Source organism: Manacus vitellinus, unplaced genomic scaffold (genome assembly GCF_001715985.3).
Source record: "Manacus vitellinus isolate BGI_N305 unplaced genomic scaffold, ASM171598v3 scaffold_5_pilon, whole genome shotgun sequence".
Classification (NCBI taxonomy): Eukaryota; Metazoa; Chordata; class Aves; order Passeriformes; family Pipridae; genus Manacus; species Manacus vitellinus.
In genome coordinates, this window is record NW_021940682.1 from 17,184,750 (window position 1) to 17,203,001 (window position 18,252).

At 52.6% G+C, this 18,252-nt stretch overlaps 2 protein-coding genes across 3 annotated transcripts in view; one reads left to right on the plus strand and one right to left on the minus strand.

Moving 5' to 3' along the window:
- Positions 1 to 8,025, plus strand: part of SGSM3 (small G protein signaling modulator 3) — a 28,565-nt gene extending 20,540 nt beyond the window's left edge. For both annotated transcript variants that reach the window (XM_029963642.1, XM_029963644.1), the window contains exons 12-22: positions 664 to 791; positions 1,097 to 1,252; positions 1,803 to 1,857; positions 2,287 to 2,336; positions 3,558 to 3,710; positions 3,810 to 3,880; positions 4,221 to 4,269; positions 4,487 to 4,572; positions 4,905 to 5,027; positions 6,410 to 6,470; positions 6,821 to 8,025. In XM_029963642.1, coding sequence (XP_029819502.1) covers positions 664 to 791; positions 1,097 to 1,252; positions 1,803 to 1,857; positions 2,287 to 2,336; positions 3,558 to 3,710; positions 3,810 to 3,880; positions 4,221 to 4,269; positions 4,487 to 4,572; positions 4,905 to 5,027; positions 6,410 to 6,470; positions 6,821 to 6,904 — 1,016 coding nt within the window. In that variant the 3' untranslated portion in view covers positions 6,905 to 8,025. The remainder of the gene's footprint in view (positions 1 to 663; positions 792 to 1,096; positions 1,253 to 1,802; positions 1,858 to 2,286; positions 2,337 to 3,557; positions 3,711 to 3,809; positions 3,881 to 4,220; positions 4,270 to 4,486; positions 4,573 to 4,904; positions 5,028 to 6,409; positions 6,471 to 6,820) is intronic.
- Positions 8,026 to 8,886: 861 nt separating this feature from the next.
- MRTFA (myocardin related transcription factor A) overlaps positions 8,887 to 18,252 on the minus strand; it is a 48,901-nt gene continuing 39,535 nt past the window's right edge. The window contains exons 10-14 of the mRNA XM_008931525.4: positions 16,907 to 18,022; positions 15,612 to 15,725; positions 13,613 to 13,789; positions 13,189 to 13,249; positions 8,887 to 12,759 (exon numbers count right to left, since the gene is read on the minus strand). Coding sequence (XP_008929773.1) covers positions 12,266 to 12,759; positions 13,189 to 13,249; positions 13,613 to 13,789; positions 15,612 to 15,725; positions 16,907 to 18,022 — 1,962 coding nt within the window. The 3' untranslated portion in view covers positions 8,887 to 12,265. The remainder of the gene's footprint in view (positions 12,760 to 13,188; positions 13,250 to 13,612; positions 13,790 to 15,611; positions 15,726 to 16,906; positions 18,023 to 18,252) is intronic.

Here is an 18,252-nt window from a genome sequence, read left to right on the forward strand (position 1 = left end):
CTATTAGATATCTTTTTGCATAAAGTAATAGAGATAGGCTGTAAAAACTCCTGGGTGAATTAGCAACTTTTACTTTGTGCTTATGACTGTTTCTATACAATCCAAACATTTGAAATCTGGCTCTTAGGGAGGTTGAGGTCTTAAGCAGGTGGTGGCTTTTCTCTTGTGGCTCTGGCTTCTAGACTGGCACAGGAAAATGGGCTGTCATGGTTTTTCAAATCTCTTTCAAGACTCGGTGAAGAATATGCTCTCATCCAGTGAGTTATACAAATATCAGAAGTAGTTCAACCAACAGGTGATTCGGTTTCAAGTGACTTTCAATTGGAGAGGATTATTGCAAGTTCCCCAGTTTTGTGTCCCACCATTCAGCCAACTATATATTGTAGACACTTCTCTGAAGTAGTACCTTGGTATACTGAGTTTCCCAGGCAGACCAAAAATGACATCTTTGAGTTCCATATGTGGTTTGAAATATCATATCCTTAACATTTGATCCAGTCAAATTGGTATTTGCTATTTACATTATTGAACAGATTGGCAGTATCTGATGTCAGGCTTTTCTGATTTCTGCAGAACCAAAGATTTCTAATGTTAACAAAAAATAAACACCTTGTACCTGGTTTCCTTTCCTCGCCTTCTCTTTTGCTGCATGGGCTCCACCAGGGGATGATGATCTGGAGGCACTGAAAGCCAAGAACATCAAGCAGACGGAGCTGGTGGCTGATCTGCGTGAGGCCATTCTCCAGGTGGCACGGCACTTCCAGTGTGTGGATCCCAAGAACTGCAGCATTGTGAGTGGAAACAGCTGGATATGCACTGCTGTGTGATCCAGGCATGAGTGTTGAGTGTCCACCACAGGACAGGACTGTTCAAATGCTCCTGAAATGTGGGCTTGAGAAGGAACATGCCGGGTGTAACGGGTAGAGGGTGAGGCTTGCTTAACCCATCCCTGGTGGAGGAAGGCTGTGCTGGGATGTTATCTGCTGGCTAGGAGCAGGAAAAGGTGTGGGAACAGCGGCATGCAAACTTTGGCAGATCAGCTGGGAGTCACCTGTTGCTATTCATTCCTCTCTGCTCTCATCTACATGCGTGCTAGGATCTGACTCCAGACTACAGCATGGAGAGCCACCAGCGGGACCACGAAAACTACGTGGCCTGTTCTCGCAACCGACGCCGGCGAGCCAAGGCCCTGCTAGACTTTGAGCGCCACGATGACGATGAGCTGGGCTTCCGCAAGAACGACATCATCACGGTGCGTCAGCCTGGGAGACAGGGACAGGGCAGGACCACGCAGACCCAGACTGTTTGGGACACTGCACTACCTCTTCTGCAGGGAAAGAAGGGAGGAGATAAGCTCAGAGCCCAGTTAGGAGCCCAAGAGAAGCAGCTGGTGTTTTGGGGTCTGCCTGGGGGTGAGGCAGTGTGTTCCTGTGAGTGTTGTCTTGTGGGTCATTCTCACTGCCACCACAAAGTCCCTTCCTGGCTGTCAGAGCTGTGCAAAAGGCGAATTTGATCCAACACAAGTCCTGGTTTAACACTGTGCACTGAGCTGTGGTAAGACTGTGAAAGCATCCATTTGCATTTTAGCTGTGGGTGTCCCATCTGAAATTGGGGAGAACAGGAATAATGTTGTGTTTGCAGTAGCTTTGTGCCTTTGAAGGCCCCAAGCCACATGAGAAGAGAGCATTGAAAAAACAGTTGAGAAGAAAGCAGTTTGTCATTGTGGACACACAGCTGGGCAGCTGTAGCCCTCCTGCCACTGCACTCTCTTCAACTGATGGTTTCCTCTCCCTGTTTTTCAGATCATTTCCCAGAAGGATGAGCACTGTTGGGTGGGAGAGCTGAATGGACTGAGAGGTGAGAACAGGATGGGTTGCACTGGGGAGAGTGGGGCCCGGATGCAGAGCATCCATTCATCCGCAGCCACTGCTCTCATACATTTGCAGCAAAGGCTCTGTCAGGTACCCAGAGTATCTGCCAGGGACAGAAGAAATGCTAAAGCAGGGTATGAGAGCAGTGACCTGGTTACTTCTTGCAAACAGCAAGTTTAGGCTCCATTCTTCTGGCACAGGGTGTTTGGATGCATGTCATCACTGCTGCATGTAGACAGTGTCCTGTAATTGGTTTCCTCATGCAGTTGCCTTCAATATTGTATTTTGAGGCTGCTCGCTTCCTTCTTTGGGGTTGGGCCCTGTGAACTCTGATTTATTCTCAACTCCCACTGGGCTCTCTGTAGGGATTTCTCAGTGTCTTTGTCAGGCTTATCTCTATGTCCTCTCTTTGTAGGTTGGTTTCCTGCAAAATTTGTGGAAATCTTGGATGAGCGGAGTAAAGAGGTAATTAAAAAAAAACAGAACTACAAAAAACTCCCCACATTAAAATAAAGAGTTATGTTGTAACTGAAAAAACCACAGATGAAGGGAGCCATGTATTTCCCTCCTTCAGTCTGTTTGCTCTTTCTGGCTATTGAGTGCTTTGTGGTGTGATGGGGCAGGTTATTTTCCTAAGCCTGTTTACTCGACTTCCTCGTGCTGACCAAGTGGAAAATGAGGGCCCCAGAGGGTGCCAGGGCAGCCAGTGTGGGATGCCTGGGGTTGCAAAGACCCTAGAGATGAAACTCAAGAAAGCTGAGAAAGCAGCAAGCAGGTAGGCAGGAAGATTCTGTGGGTAGTGTTTCTGTCTTCTCCCTGCTGCTTGTGTTCTTTTCCTCCTTTGAAGTTGTGCCTGTGCTCATGCTTTGTGGCCATGACAGTGAATTCTCCCCAAACAGCTGTGCCCAAGGGGGCATTCTGTCTCACTTCCTCTCATGGCTGGCAATGGTGAGATACCACCTATCGAGAACAGATACGTCAATATGTCCCCAAGGCTGAGGTAATGTGTAGGAGACAGACATCATCAGCTGTTGACCTAAGCAATTTTCAGGGGAAGTGGAGAAGGCCCTGTTCTCCCTCTCCTCCTCAGCATTTGGAATGTGAGGAAGAGCTCAAAGGCTGACCCGAAGCCCCACTTGCTTCCTCCTCCCATCTCAGGGCTGGTTCCTTGGATGCAAATCACCTCTCTGTATATAAACATGCTCTGTACTGCTGAGCGTTTCTCCTCCTAACTGTGGAAACAGAGAGGATCCCACTCATAGGATTGTTAACACAATATCCCCCCTGACCTGGAAATTCCTATCTGTCCTATTCGTCTTGACATTTAGCAGCTTACAGAGTCCCAGAGACCCTCAGGGCAAGTCCCTCTCCATACCTTAGCTCGGTCAGTGTCACACCAAACCACAGAAATTCCAACATGCTGAACACTGCCACGATGGTGCTGGGGTCACCTGTGTGGTCTCCTGGGGACCACCAAAGGACAAAGGTCCTGGTGTCCCAGCAGATCTCCGAGCAGCAGCACAGAACATGGTGCCTTATGCAAGCACGTAAGGGGTAAAGGAGGTGGGGGCTGGCTGGCACCTGGGAGTGGGATTGATCTGTGCAGTGAAGGTGTAGGTGAGTGGACCACCTCCATGCTCTGCCCCCTCACCAGTATGCTGAGAGCTGGCTCTTCGTGTTCCTCAGTACTCCATTGCTGGAGATGACTCAGTCACGGAAGGAGTGACCGACTTGGTGCGAGGAACGCTTTGTCCAGCCTTGAAGTCCATATTTGAACATGGATTGAAGAAGCCGTCTCTGCTGGGAGGGCCCTGCCACCCTTGGCTGTTCATTGAAGAGGTGAGATGTCCCAGTTTCCTTCGTGGGGCAGTGTTGCCAGAGGGCTGGGGTGAGGGGATTGTATGGCAGAGTGTGCTGACTGTCCCTCTGCTCCTCTAGGCTGCAAGCCGGGAAGTGGAACGGGACTTTGACTCCGTGTATTCTCGCCTTGTGCTCTGCAAGACTTACAGGTAAAGCCACTTCAGTCACACCAAGTGGATGGGTCTATGCCCTGCCCCTGCCTGCTCATCAAACTGATGCTGCTCTGCACCTTGGGAAAGGTCATGGTCTGCCTCATCCTCCTGCAGTTGTGGTTGTGCCTGTGCTGACTTGGGGCCAGCAGTGGCTCTTGTTCCCTTCCCTGAGCTCCTGTGTTTGCATCTGGATCTGTATCTTGCTCCCTGGGCAAGGGAGCAGAGGCCCTGCGGGCTCAGCAGTAGCAAGAGAGCTGTTGTGGTATGAAGCAGGAAAGGCCTGTGTGTGCCCAGGGTGGTTCTGGGGTTAGCTAAGTCTCTGCTGTGATCTTTACAGGCTTGATGAAGATGGCAAAGTCCTCACTCCAGAGGAGCTGCTTTACCGGGTGAGTGCTGCCCTGAGCCCACTCAGCCCAGCTCCTACTTGCAGGAAATTTCCTGTGGAGGCTGCTGGGGGGAGATGCTCAAGAATATCACAAACCTTCTCAGCTCCTCTGGTGCTAGCAGGTGGCACTGGTGAGGGTGGGAGCTCCAGAGAGGGCAGAGTATGGTTGTGTTGCTGAAATGGCTGCCCAGTGGTAACCACATCTTCCCTCCCTGCAGGCAGTTCAGGCTGTGAACATGACACACGATGCTGCACATGCACAGATGGACGTGAAGCTTCGTTCTCTCATCTGTGTTGGACTCAAGTGAGTCATCTGACCATTGTGGGTGCAAGGAGCTTGGGAAGGGACACAATGGGCTTAAGGACAGCAGTGGTTTCAATCTACCTTTGGCCACAGTGTCTTTTTCCCCCCTCTCACTGCAGCCACTGAGTGGGACTTGCTCCTTATTCACTGTGCTGGCCTGAATCCTAGCTGGAAGAAGTAGCTCCTTTTGCATGGAGTGGCTCACACAAGTTTACTGGGTTATCCTGTTCCCACTGGGGTCAAGGCTTGGGCTGAAAATAGACAATCCCAGAGGGATGCGGGTTCTTTCCCTGGTTTCAGCCGAGTAACATGCCTCTACCCCATTGCTGCAGTGAGCAGGTGCTGCATTTGTGGCTGGAGGTGCTGTGCTCAAGCCTGCAGACCGTGGAGAAGTGGTTCCATCCCTGGTCATTCCTGCGCAGTCCCGGCTGGGTGCAGATCAAATGTGAGCTGAGGTAAGTGTCCCTATGGGCAGGGTCTGGAATGGATTTCCTTCTCTGCAGGAGGTGGCCCTTGCCGTGGCTGGGTTTGGGCCCTCTCCAGTGTGTCACAGTATGGGCTGCCCAGAAATTTCCTACTGTGTGCTGAGGCAGCAGCAGCTCTCTAGGTGGTTTAATACAAGGTACTGTGCCTGCCTGATCCAAGAGCAGAGCTTGGCTGCTGGGGACCTGTTGTGACAAGCATGTAGCCTTTGCCTGGCAGTAACCTCCTGCTGTGTCCTGCAACTGCTCTGATGGAGAGACTGCCTTTTCCACCCTATGTCCTCTGCCAGCCACCGTAAGTCCAAGCAGGGAACAGGGAATGTGCTAGGGAGACAGTTGGACTGTCATTGGCTGAGAAGGACTCGGTCATCATTGACTGACTCCCTGGTTAAGCAAGGGAGTGATGTCAGGGGCTGGAAGCAGCTTTAGTGCCTGAGCTCACACAAAGCACATCAGTTGGAGCCCAGGGCACACATCCATGGGTGTGCTCCTGGTCTTTCTGCACTCTGCAAAGCCAGGTGAAGTCCCAGGGAGCTGCCATCACCACTGCTCCAGCCTGGTCGCTGCTGCCATTCTGGGAGAACTGGCTTTTGTCTGCACCATCAAGTTGCCTTTGGACCCAGTGGGAGCATCTTTATCCAGAGCAGGCCTGTGTGTACATACCACAGGGTTCTCCTTGCGCTGCTGCTGAATGGGAGGGGGCTCTCTCCACTTCTGTACTGTGTGTCCTGTGGCTGCTTTCTCACAGCAGGGGGGCAGTGCCAGTTCAGCACAGCCAAAGGACTGAGTGGGACTGGTTCATGTCTTATGTCGTACTTGGCCAAGCCAGCAAGAGAGCTCCCTGTTCCAACTCCTTGCAGCACTTCTGCATGGGAGTCAGGACACTTCTCTTACTCCAGGGAGAGAGAGGCAGGGCTGCAGAAACTCTGAGGTGCTGCTGGCAGGGATCTGTTTTCTGGAGAGTGAACCTTCAACCCCCATTGCTAGCTGTGTGCAGCCCTTAGCCAGGCATGTCTGCAGTGCCCCAGAGCCCAGGGCTGCCCCTGCCTCCCTGTGCTGCTGTACCAGGCTCTGTAGGGGCTGCACTTGAGTCACATCTTCAAGCTTCTCTTCCCAGCCTGGGCCTGGCAAGATGTGAAGCCCAGCGATGGGTAAAGAGGGAATGAGTGACTGCTGCTGTCTTTTCAACACTATCCAACAAGGAATTTCATCCTTGTAAGCTTAGTAGCATGCCGGGACAAGCTGAGGAGTCAGTGCATTGCTGTGCCTGGGGCAGCAGTTGTGGGCACAGGCTGGGAGTGTGATCTGGGTGGGTGGGTATGTTTTACCATAGCTCTCTTCCATTTCCGTTGCAGGGTCCTCTGCAAATTTGCCTTCAGCCTCTCTCAGGACTGGGAGCTGCCAATAAAGAGGGAGGTAAGTAGGTGGTATCTCTCATTCTATCACTCAGCTAGGGGCTTTGCTTACTGCCTCCCCTCTCCCAGCTTTGTCCTCCAGCCCATCCTCTGCCTCCTCTTGAGCCAGCACCGGAGGCTGTGGATGGGGCTGCTTGCCACTGCCCAGCTGGGGCAGAGGGAAATGGCAGGCCCCCCCCTTCCCTGGTGCTCTCCAAACCGCAGGGCCTCTCCCTGTTTCAGCTGTGCAGAGGTGGGAAGTGCAAAGGCTGCAAAGTGCTGGAGATCTCTGTGTGCTTGGGCTCTGCCCGCAGACACGACCTTCCCTTTTCTGGGTGTGGTGCACTCACCCAGGTCTCTGTCGTCCTGCAGGAGAAGGAGAAGAAGCCACTGAAGGAAGGAGTGCAGGACATGCTCGTGAAGCACCATCTCTTCAGCTGGGACATAGATGGGTGACCCCCCCCACCCCATCCTGGGAAACCTTCTTGACTGCACACACTCCTCTCCCCCACCCCTGTCATGTCTCACCCCTTGCCCTCCCCCACCCCACCCACTTGTATCTGTGACAAAATCCCCCTCGGGGGGGGGCTGCCAGACCACCTGGGACAGATGGCAGCAGCGCCAAGAGGCCGAGCTGCCAACCCAAGGGAGGTGATGGTCGAGGGTAGTGCTGCAAAGGGACAAGTGTGTTCTGGCTACAAAAACCAAGTGCCCCGCTCCCAGCTTTCTGCATCTCTACTGTCCCCATCTTCTGCTTGCCTCAGCCCTGCCTCCCCACCAGAGCCTGGGGGAACAGCCTGGCCGGAGCACCTCGTACCCCGTGGACCAGCAGCTGTGTGGGTGTGTGAGCATGGCTGTGGGTGTGGGGACAGCCCTTGCGGGGTGGCTTTGACGTGTGAAAGCTGGAGACGTTGGCACTTGGCACTGCAGGTGCATGTGGAGTTGGGCTGGTGAGAGACTCGTTGTAGAGGAGCAGAGAGAGCACATCCCCTCCCCATGCCAGCCAAGGGCTCCCCTCTGTGGGGGGGACACTTGGACAAGTTCCTTTGGCCTGGAGCCGGGGCTGAGAAGGGGGAACTGCCATCAGCATCATCCTACCTCCCCAGCACTGCTGTGTGGGGTGTTGACAAGAGTTGCCCAAGTTTACCAGCCTGTTACCACTGTAACAGCCTTAGGGGATGGTCCTTGTCTCCTCTGGGAGCAGACAAAAACCACCTCTCCCCTAAACAAGTGTTTCATGCTGTCATTTTAGTCTCTAGATGATTTTTACTGTTAACCAAAAAGCTGTAAATTTACTCCAGGAACGTGTATATTTTGGCACTGTTGTAGCTCAGGACAAGGTTTAAGTTGGAGCTGGCTCAGGGAGACTTAACTCATCCTCCTCGCCCTGCAGTGGCAGTGGGGACATGGGTCAGGAGTGGAGAATTGCTGCTTTGTGGTGGTGGCTCTGGATATGGAGTCTGTGACTTTCTACTGAAAGCGCTTGTCTGTGAGCACAAACTACTCATGGGATGACACTAGATTCTTACTTTCCTTTATTTGGTGGGTTTGTAAATAAAAACTGCATCTTGGGAGAGTGCTGGGCTTTGTCTTATTTTTTGACAGGGCCAGGACTCAAGTTTTTAATTTCTGCCACTTGACAATGGCGACCCCATTTCTGCACTGGGTTCTGCCAGCATCAAGCTGAGGTCTCTGCTCAATCTGTGCTGGTACCGAGGGAGCTCTTTGCATCAGAGCAGCCCACGAGGTCAGGCAGCAGCCAGGGCAGAGGCAGTTCTGCTGCCAGCAGTGGCAGCCCTGCCTTGTGTCTGCACCATCAGCCCTCCCTGAAGTGCAGCCCTGCAGCATAGCCCCAGAAAAGCAAGAAAGACTGAAAACTAGGTGTTGTAGGGACACTGCAGGAGGAGGGCTCTTAGGAAAGGGAGTGGGGCTGGCAGAAAGCAGGGCTGGGTAGGGGAGACAGCAGTGTTGTCTGTACAGGTGTCTCCAGAAAAAGCAGGTGAAGTCTTATCTGCAAAGTGGGACAGTAACAGGGCACAGGCCTTTGGGAGAACTCTGTTGAGAAGCCCAAGCTTTTGGGAGGGTGGAAGTTGCAGAGTCTGTACTGATGTCAGAGTGAGTCTTTTCATTTGGCATGTGGCTGTGGAAGAGGCAGTGTCACCTCACCACCAGCTGGGGTCCAGACCAGCCTGCTGGGCTGGGGGAGGCTGTAAAAGCTGCCCCTGTTCTAGCGTAAGACCTACTTCTGCTTGCAGGGTAGGTAATTTCCATACACTGAGGGAATCTCCCTGCAGCTGAGAAGGATGAGGCACCACCACTTAAGCTGCTTTTTTCACATTTGAGAAAGACCCAGAGGGATAACCCACCCTTAGCTGGAAAAGGCAGAGTGGCCCCAAGGCCTCCCACTAGCATAGCAGAGAAGTTTTTGAGCACATGGCTGTTTGGAATTTTTTTAATAAAATGGATTTTTTTTTCCAAATATTTGTAACTGAAAAAATAATTCAATTTAAAGATCGATTCTCTCCCCCATTAACTTGTCACTTTTATCCTTTTCCAGTTGAAAACTTGCTCTGGATCTGATGCCCCAACACCATCCAGTTCTGATGGTGCTGATCACCCCTTGCCGTTTGCTGCATAGTGGAAGAGGGAGAGTGCGTGCTAGTCAAATACACATTACAAACAAGTAGTGGTTACAGCAGAAAGATTCAGGATTACATTCAAGGTAGAGGCAGAACATCAGACTTCGTTTTTCCCAATGGGTGCAAAAATGTATGTCCAGGGGAATACCTCTTCTGACAAAGAACTATTGAACTATTATTCAAACAAATAATAGTAAGAAAGCAGAGAACTGGGCAAGCCTGCTCTGGGCACTGCTTGGGGAAAAGACTTTCTAACATTTCCTGGGCTGAGGCACCATCTTCCCCTCTGCCCACAGGCACAGGGTTATCACTTGCTCTCCTGGCAGAAGCCCCTTGTGCGGAGAGGCTCTGGCAGGTCAGCTGGATTCCTCCAGAGATGAGGTCATGGTTCTGTATCCTCTGGGCTCCTTGAGGTTTTTCAGCCCATCGGCCAATCCGATTGCCCAAGTGTGTTGGGCAAAGTCAGGGTCACTAATTTCCTACAGTTTCCCACCTGCAGGACAGGTGGATGGGTAAAGGTGAAAGGGAGCACCCGTATGCTCAGTCTTTTCACCAGCAACCCCAGGGGAGAGGTAAATTGGTAACAGGCCAGGACTGCAGCTGGAGCACCCCTACCTTCCTCTAGGAGCTCATTGCACTTTGATAATTTCATTCTTTATTTACTGGTTGCAGCTTTGTAATTATTTGTATGAAGGAAATCACACAGCTGTTTTTTGTGAGGGCTACTGCAACTGGGGGCTAAAAGAACCTCATTTTGCTTGAGAGTTTGACAAACAGGCAGCCTCACTTTTTCCCCTTAGCATTTCAGAGATCCTCCCAACCTCACCCATACTTGCCCTCCTAAGAAACCCCTTGCCTCCTGCACCCACCTGGTCCCACGGCTGGGCAGCCACCCTCGAGGGGAGCTGGTGGGAGCTCTGCAAGGCGATTCTAATGCACTCACTGCTCCCAGCCAGCACCAGGGCTGCACCAGGAGAGAATTTTGGGAGGGCTCAGGGGAGTGAAGGGGTGCCCACCAGTCTCTGTTATTCTGACTTTTAGGATGTGATGTTGTAGCTTGAGTAACAGAAAGCCTAGGGGGAAGGGGGACAGTGTCCTCCCCAGCCCAGACACTGAGGGAGGCAGATAAGAGGCTCTGACTTGCTTACAACTCGGGGAGGGGGGGAGAGGAGCGAGAAAGGGGCAGAAAGGAAGGAAGCTGCCAGCAGGCTCCCCCTGCAAATGATTAAGAAAGTGGCTCCCCATGCAGTTAACAAGCAAATAGGGCTCAGGAAAGCAGGAGTTTCTCCCAGCTCAAACAGACATGACTACAGCCAGCTGCCATTTTAATGGCTGAGGGAGAGCACATCATGCAGGGCTGGCATTAACCTGCTCCTCCATGGAGCAGAAGTACCAACACTCCTGTGGCCCAGCCTCCCCCTGAGAAGAGGCCCATGTACCAAAGGTGCAGGGGAGCAGCATGTGGCTGCTCACAGCTACCCCTCCCCAGCAGGAAGCATTGCAACCCAGTGCAAGGGAAAGATGGGACAGCATCCTCAAGCAGATATTGAAGATGGTGGCTGATCCTTTCATTGCCTGAGCAGGGTCAGTACCTCGGTGTGTATGATTTCAGAAGTTATGGCTTCCCCCACCTCACTGAGCCAGAGCAGCCTGGACCCAGCTTAGTGCCAAAGCTGGGACAGCTGTGCAGCGAGGTGGCTGCATGGGGCCACCTAAGCCATGTCCCACCTGCTCAGTACGGCCATGAGCTAACACAGGAATTTAACAGGAGTAACAGCACAAGAGTGAGCCACAGGCCTGGGTTTCTAACACAGAACCCCACACAAGGAATAGTATCATCATGGCTCTGGGGGGCTTGGGGTGCTTGTCCACCCACTCCTCATTCAGCAGTTACCCCGAGGCACCAGCCCGGGGCCCTGCAGGGACACAGGGCACCAGCTCACATTAAGCTGCCATTTACTTTTGCCTTTTACCCCATGGGACAGGAGGAAAGGAAGAGCAGAGGTCAGCTGTCCAGTACTTGCTTTTAGGCCTGCACTTCTCCCCAGAAAGGGGCCCTCACAGTTGCACTACTGAGCCAGGACCTGTGCCATGCCATACAACCCCCCTTTTGCAGTGCCACTTCCCCTTTCTCACCTACTGGGTCTGACATCTATCCCCAGCTGCTTCTTTCTCCTGGGGCACCTGCTACAGTGAGGTACCAACACAGCAAAGGCAGGAGAACAGATTGCACGTGGCCCCCAATGATATGTTGCTTATTGCCAGCTGTGCCCCTTACCAGCTCCCCAGGGCACGCAGGCGCTTTCTTGTCCCTACCCCTGCCACAGCCTGACTGCCCTGCTCACCTGGGGATGTCACAAGTGCTGTGGAAGCTGGGGGCAATGGGGTGTGACTGACAGCGGTTTTAACATATAAAGACCTCATTTTAGCACCTTAAAAATCTGTTTTGCAGCCCAAGGTGAGTGAAGCAAGCAGGCAGTCAGGCCTCTGCAAAGCTCAGCAATATTTGGGAAACCAGCTTAGACATTACCAGGTTGGTGGGTCACCCTGGTTCCCTTTGGCTACATTTAGAAAAGGTGCCTGTTCTGCCCAGCTCCTCACAGCCCTGTGGCAGATCAGACCCTCCTCTGACAGACAGCAGGTGGTGCAGAGGGCAGCCACTCCAGACCCCCAGCCAGCTCTCCTGCTTTTGTGTCCTGTTCCAGAGGCAGGATCCCCTTCCTCAGCCGTCAAGATCAACCGTTAAGACCAACTGTGCTGGGCCAGCACAACCCCCTTTATCTGCCAATCCCAGAAAGGTGCAGAGTGCTGCTTCTGGAAACAGCTCAGGCCCAGCTCTGTCCCACGTGAGGGAACTCATTCCTGGCTGCAATGCACTGCCATCACTGCTCCTGCCTGGAGGAGGAGGGGCTGCCGGCTCTGCTCTCACCTGGGCTGGGTCAGGCTGCATGGAGTGGGCAGGAGGCCGCCAGCCCCACAGCTCCTGCAGCTTCTTCCCACTGCAGCAGCAGTTCTCCCTGCCCTGGCCTGGCCCACTGCTGGCTTCATGCAGGAAGGACACTGTTAGGGGAGGAGTACAAATACTGGGACCTTGTTTGTTTTTTTTGGTTGACTGGCCTCTTCCCCCTGCATGCCTGTGCCCTCCCACTCTCATTCCCTTCAGTCTCTGCTCACAGAATTACAAGCAAGAATCCCAGTGCAGCTGCAGATCGTGTCCATCAAGGAAGTCTGTGGAAAAGAGGCTGGGAGCTGCGGTGCTCAGAGGAGCCAGGCTCATGACAGGCCCCCCTGGCAGCTCCAGCCAGTCCATGCTGTCCAAGTTAGACTCAGCCAGATCCAGGGTTATGCTCCCAGATGGCTCGTGAGCAAAGTGCAATTCCGAGGTGTCCATAGGTGAAGGCGGGTGGTCCAGGATGGCCGAGCTGCTCAGCATCTCACTGTGGAGGTCATCGATCAGGGACAGGGGCTCCGGCCCATCATGGCCTGCTGTCAGCAGTGGGAGGCCGGTGCTGCTCTCCAGGAAGTCCTCCAGCCGGCCCACGAGCACCGGCTGCCCCAAGGACACTGGCACCGCTAGCTCTGAGGAATGGTGGCTGCTGGGCGGTGGGGAGCAGGCCACAGGTGGTTCTTTCCCAGCTGGGGACGACTGATCCTTGAAGTCAGCAGAAATCTCTGTACAGGGAACAACCAGGCAGGCCAGGTGAGGAAAAGCCTGGCTGAACATCAGAAGGATCCCTCCCACCCACCAGGGCCACAGGAGCCCCCTGAGACTGAGCCATCACTGACCACCAGCGGGATAAGGAAACTCATCCTGTGCTTGCCTTGCTACAGGTAGTTTTCAGCCCACCTCTGAGGAATTCAGTCTCAGTCCAGCATCTCAGAAGCCACGTGCCCAGATCTGATGCAGCAGAGCCACTGAGAATCACAGTCATACCAAATGTCTGACTGGCATCTCAGTGCCTTATTGACTACTGCCCATGCTAAAGGCACTGCAAGGGACAGTGGAGAAAAGACTGGGGCCATGACAGACTCTCCCCTCAGTGCTCTACAATCCCCAGACTCAGACCCAGACTACGGGAAATGCTGGCTTTGTCTCCTTACCTCCACTTTCGATGAGGATATCAAACAGGTCATCCATCTGCTGGCTGGAACAGCCATTCTCCTGAGGAGAGTGAATGCAGGATTAGCTTCCTATTTACCAGGGGAGCTTCCACCTCCAGCAACACCCTTGGCTGCTGGTTCTCCTCCCTCACTCCAGGGATGGGGCTGTTATCTACCAAGAATGAGCACACAAAGCATGGCACCAGAGTCCTCCATAACCCCAGGCTGTTACTGGCTGGGAAAGTATGATCAGCAATTGGCAGTGAGTGGCTTGGAATTTTTACCTGCAGTTTAGGGTCTGCCCTAAGCCCTCCAGAAGGAATTTAACTGGGAAGGTGCAGTTATGTCTCCATTCCCTATCAGTGGAAACTAAGCAGCTTTTCATCTGCTCCCCAAGGAAACCAGGGAGAACAACTGATCTCACCTGGGCCTTTGGCTGTTTTTTCATGGCCTCTTCATAGCCTGGTGGTGGCTCTTTCACTGGGACCGAGGGAACAGGAAGAGCAGGTGGAGGAGTTCCAAAAAGCGGCGTGTGCTGTTGCTGCTCCAGGTCCATCTGGGATGGGGAAGGGGCAGCAGGAGAGCTGGGCTGTGATGAGGGCTGTTTAGAATGAAGGCAGAAGGGGTGATCAGGGAAAAGTCCACATCAACTCCTGTCTCACAGCTGCTTTGAGAGGCTATCATCACCCCTCGCTTCGTGAGTGCTGCACAGAGGTCTGCACGGATCTACTCTCAGCAGTCTGCCTTCTTCCCTGGACTCTGTGCACTATGCCCTGGCTCTAGGGAAGGAAGACAGATTTCCCCTCCAACTCGCAGCTGGAAATCTTTTGCTGATTTTTCTAATGCTAAAGCTGCCACACCACAAACCACTACCTCGCTACTCCTGGATGGGGAGAGCCCCATCTGTCCAAGTGGGGAAGTCCTCTAGCACTTCGGAGAGAGAGAGGGCACTTCCCTTGTGTGTTCAGCCTACTCAGTACAATATATCCAGGGCCTGTCTTTTACCCACATCCCCCTGCAGTGCCTGCTTTGGGAACACAAGCCAGCCTCACTAGGCAGCAAGTTTCACAGCCCGATGCTGGGCGGAGAGCACCAGAGCACTCAGCAGCACCAGAGCTCCAAAGGAAACCCCAAGGGTTGCAGGAAGTGGTGCTTGTGACTCAGCTTTACCAGATGAATCAGCACACAATTGCCCATAAGAAAAGTTCAAACAAGGATCAGGCCTTTGCTTCTACAGCAGCTATGCATGACCCACACTGAAACGTGCACGCCTGGAGCAGTGATCCCTGGGCAGCTGCTGAATGCCACTTCCAACATGTGTAAGTGTTGATGCCCTTTCCCATCCCGTTTTCCCTGGAAAGCTGTTCATCTGTTCTGTGACCCACAGGTAGAGGACGGATGCCAGGCCCCAGCTGGCAGAGATGGTCTGGGGTCCACTCTCTTTCTGAGAGGGGTAGGAAACCATCACTGTGACACAGGCCATGGGGACGTGCTGGGAGGGTACCTTTTTTGACACAGCAGGTGAGCCGGTTTTGCCAAAAGCACCAATTTTTAGGGACTGTTTATGGAAACCATTGGATAAGAAAGGCTGCAGGTTTGGAGGTGCCAAGAAAAAAAATATGGTGTGGAGCAGCTGCCCCATGGCCACCTGCAGACCTGGCTTCTGACCTTGCATAGAGGCAAAAGGATTGGGAGAGTCCCACAGATGCCTCTGCAACACACAGGCTAAGGGACTGAGGAAAACAGGTGCCTTCCTTTACCTTCTGCACTTTCTCAAATGTCTCAAAGCAAACAAGGCACTCACCCTTTGCAAAGTAGATATCTCACTCTGACTACACTAGAAATGATTCCTGTCTTCAAATCCTTTTCAGGAATAGAGTCAGAAGTGATCCTCCAAGCTCTAAAAACTCTTCATAATCTTTCTATATCTTAATTACACGTTAGAGAGACAGCTAAACAGGCTAGAAAGGGAGAAGGTGCACAGTAGATCCTCTTTACAGCCATCACCTGGAGAAGGGGTAAAGTCAGAGGTGCTCTCTTTCCTGAAGCAGCATTGCACTTCACAGAGAGGTAATTAACAGGCAGCTCAAGGCACGAGAATGGAAATGACAGCATGCTCAGCAGTATCAGAGGGTAAAATGTCACATCCCTTTTACCCCTCTGAGCTCACACAGCACCTTCAGCAGCAGGCACACTGCCCACACCACCCTCTCTCAATGCAGCAGCCACCTTTTCAGTTCAGCTGCACTCCTTCAGGAGTAAGGGACACCTCTATAAACCAAGGCTGCCCACTCTGGCCTCTCGTTGTTTTTAATCCACAAACGATGCTTGTTTAAAACACCCACTGGTATCTGCCCTTGTGTTACAAATCCTGGCAGCAGGCAAACACAAACAAGGAAAAAAGTGAGCAGACAGCAAGCTACCTTGGATTGGTTTAGTCCTCTGGGCTGCTGCTGCTGCGGGGGCTGCTGGGGGGTGCTTGCAGGTGGCTGACACGGCGCTTGGCTGGGAGTTTTAGCAGGTGATGATTGTACTCTCTGAAAAGGAAAGTGTATCCATAATGGGTTATTCCCCAGGCACAACATGGAGCAGGGCTCTTGTTTCTTGAAGGATTTATAAAGTTTGTTTTTCTCCACTCTTTATTCTCTAGAAAATTCAGTCAATCGTTCTGTTTCACTGAGCAGAGAAATCAGACTGGGGTGTGATTCAGACTCCTAAAAGAGGAGGTAGTACCAGTCTAAATCCCTGGGCTACCCATGACATGTCCTGAGGGCTGACAGACCTGACACAAGACCTGTGCCCTTCTGGAGCACAGCTGGAGTTCAGATTATATATTCTGGGGTATCAAGGGTGACAATGGATGCTGGTATTTGGACAGCTGCCTGGCATCTCACCTGCTACGCAGCAAACATAGCCTGCTCAGTGTCCGTCCCTGATGGCAGACACTGCCATTTGCTCTGCAGAAAGTGCAAGAAATGTACCAGCAGAGAATAAAAACCTTCTCTGATGTCATGGAAGATGCTGGGGTTTGACTTATGCTATAAAACCTGGGCATATTTATCCCTTCCTGGAAGAAACGCTTGGAACACTTCTGTTAAGTGGTGAGCTCATGCCAGCAGGGGAATAGTAAATCACCTCTGATGAAAGACTCTGTTAACACTGAAATACTGACACGCACTAAAACAAAAAGCAGCCAAAAGGCAAACTGTCTGCTTCCAGGGTCTGATTTCAGCTCTTGGTAGATTAGGTGACCCATCTATCACTCCAGCTATGATCTCTACAGTAAAGGACAAGAGGTGAAATACACTCTGCTTGTTTTAGTACCATGGGCATAGTTGTTCTTTCAAAAACTAGTGAACTGTGGCAGCAAACCCTGTCGTCCAAGCCCGAGATCCTGCCTGACAAAAGGCAGAACCATGTGTTTGGAAGAATGCTGAACAGCCTGTGATACACATAGCCAATCGTGCATTGCTGTACACAGCTCATTGTCAAATTCCAGTCTTTTTTGCTGAAGATCTGCTTACACTGCTCTGTTTTACAAAGCCACTATACACTGGCCACCATAGCAAGCAACTCGGCCCTTTCATTATTTTTACTGCACTGAATTTCCACCCTGTTAAGTAAGTTACCATCCTATGGTAACCTCAGCCATAGGAGTGGGAAGAGGAGAGAGGAATCCAACTGCCCGCAGGAGCGATGGGATCTGACCCTTGCGTACCTGCAAGGCCGGGCAGCTGCTCCCTGCCTTTCCGTGGGGTGAGAGGCCCTGCCTCTCGGTGCTCTGCTTGGTCACGGTGAGGACGATGTGGGTCCCTGTGGAGTCAGTGATGAGGGTGGGGGGAGGGGTGCCCTTGATGAGGTCGCTTAGGGCGCTCCCTTGCTGGCCAAGGAAAAGCCGCGGGCTGTGGGACTGGCACAACGGCTCTGCTTCCGCGGCTGGCACCTCCTGCTTCACCATCACGGCTTTCTTTGGCACTGGGCTTGGATTTGAAGTGTCCATTTGGCTAGCGGGTGGTGCAGGGCTGAATTGGTCTGTTTGGCCACTGGATTGCTTCGCAAACTGGCAACTCAGGAAACCATTTTCACTCTTGACCTGGGTGCCAAATGCTCCTGGCTTGGAGGCGAGGGCCGTTCCTTCTCCTGCAGCCGTTGGGGCCAGTTGTGACTGCTGAGAGCGCTTCTCCTGCTCCAGCTGTAGCCTAAGCATCTCAACCAGCTGCTGCTTCTGTTTCAGCATGCGGGTGAGTTCCTCAATTTGCTTGTCCTTCTCCTGCAGCATCTGGTCTTTGTCCCTAATTTCTGCATCTCTGCTGTTACCAGTGCTACACCGCTCTGACCTGGGTGCTGCATTTATGCTGCAGGAGGCAGACTTGGTGCTTTCTTCCTTCACCAGGAACTGCACTGGAGATGTCTGCAAGGTGAGCTGGGTGAGGGGTGAGGTCACCATCTCTCCAAAGGTATCTCCAGTGCCCGAGTTCTCATCCCCTGTGCTCATTTGTGAGCGCTCGGAAGGAGTTGGAGAAACAGGAGGAGTCGAGCCTGTGCTGCCAAACTTCATCACGCTGCCACCTGTGACTGTGGCCACAACTACTTCTGCTGGTGCAATGCCAGTGGTGACAAGGGCTGTCCCTGTGCTCAGCCTGGCAGCTGGGAAGGCTACCACCACTTCAGCAGCTTTTGTGAGGACAGCTGCTGTGCTGGATTTGGGAGCGGAGGCTGTTTGGCCGGCTGTACCGTTCTGCTCTTGGTAAGCTCTGAGACGCTCAATCAGGTCCGTCTTTGTGCCTGAGACAGGCAAGGCCCTCAACTTCAGCTCTTGCTTCAGCTCTGCTACCTGATGCAGGGGGGAAAAAAGAGTGCAACATTAAGAGAACACACACTCCTAACCAAACAACTATCAACAGCTACCAGAGCCACAAGACAAAGGACTAAACTGATCCTTCTGAAGGCCATCAAACCTGCACCTCGGGTACAGACTGCAGGGTAGCAATCCCAGCTGCTGGCACTAACTCCTGTCAGTCCACCTCAGCCCTACTCTGGGACAGCAACATTGTTCAGTACTGC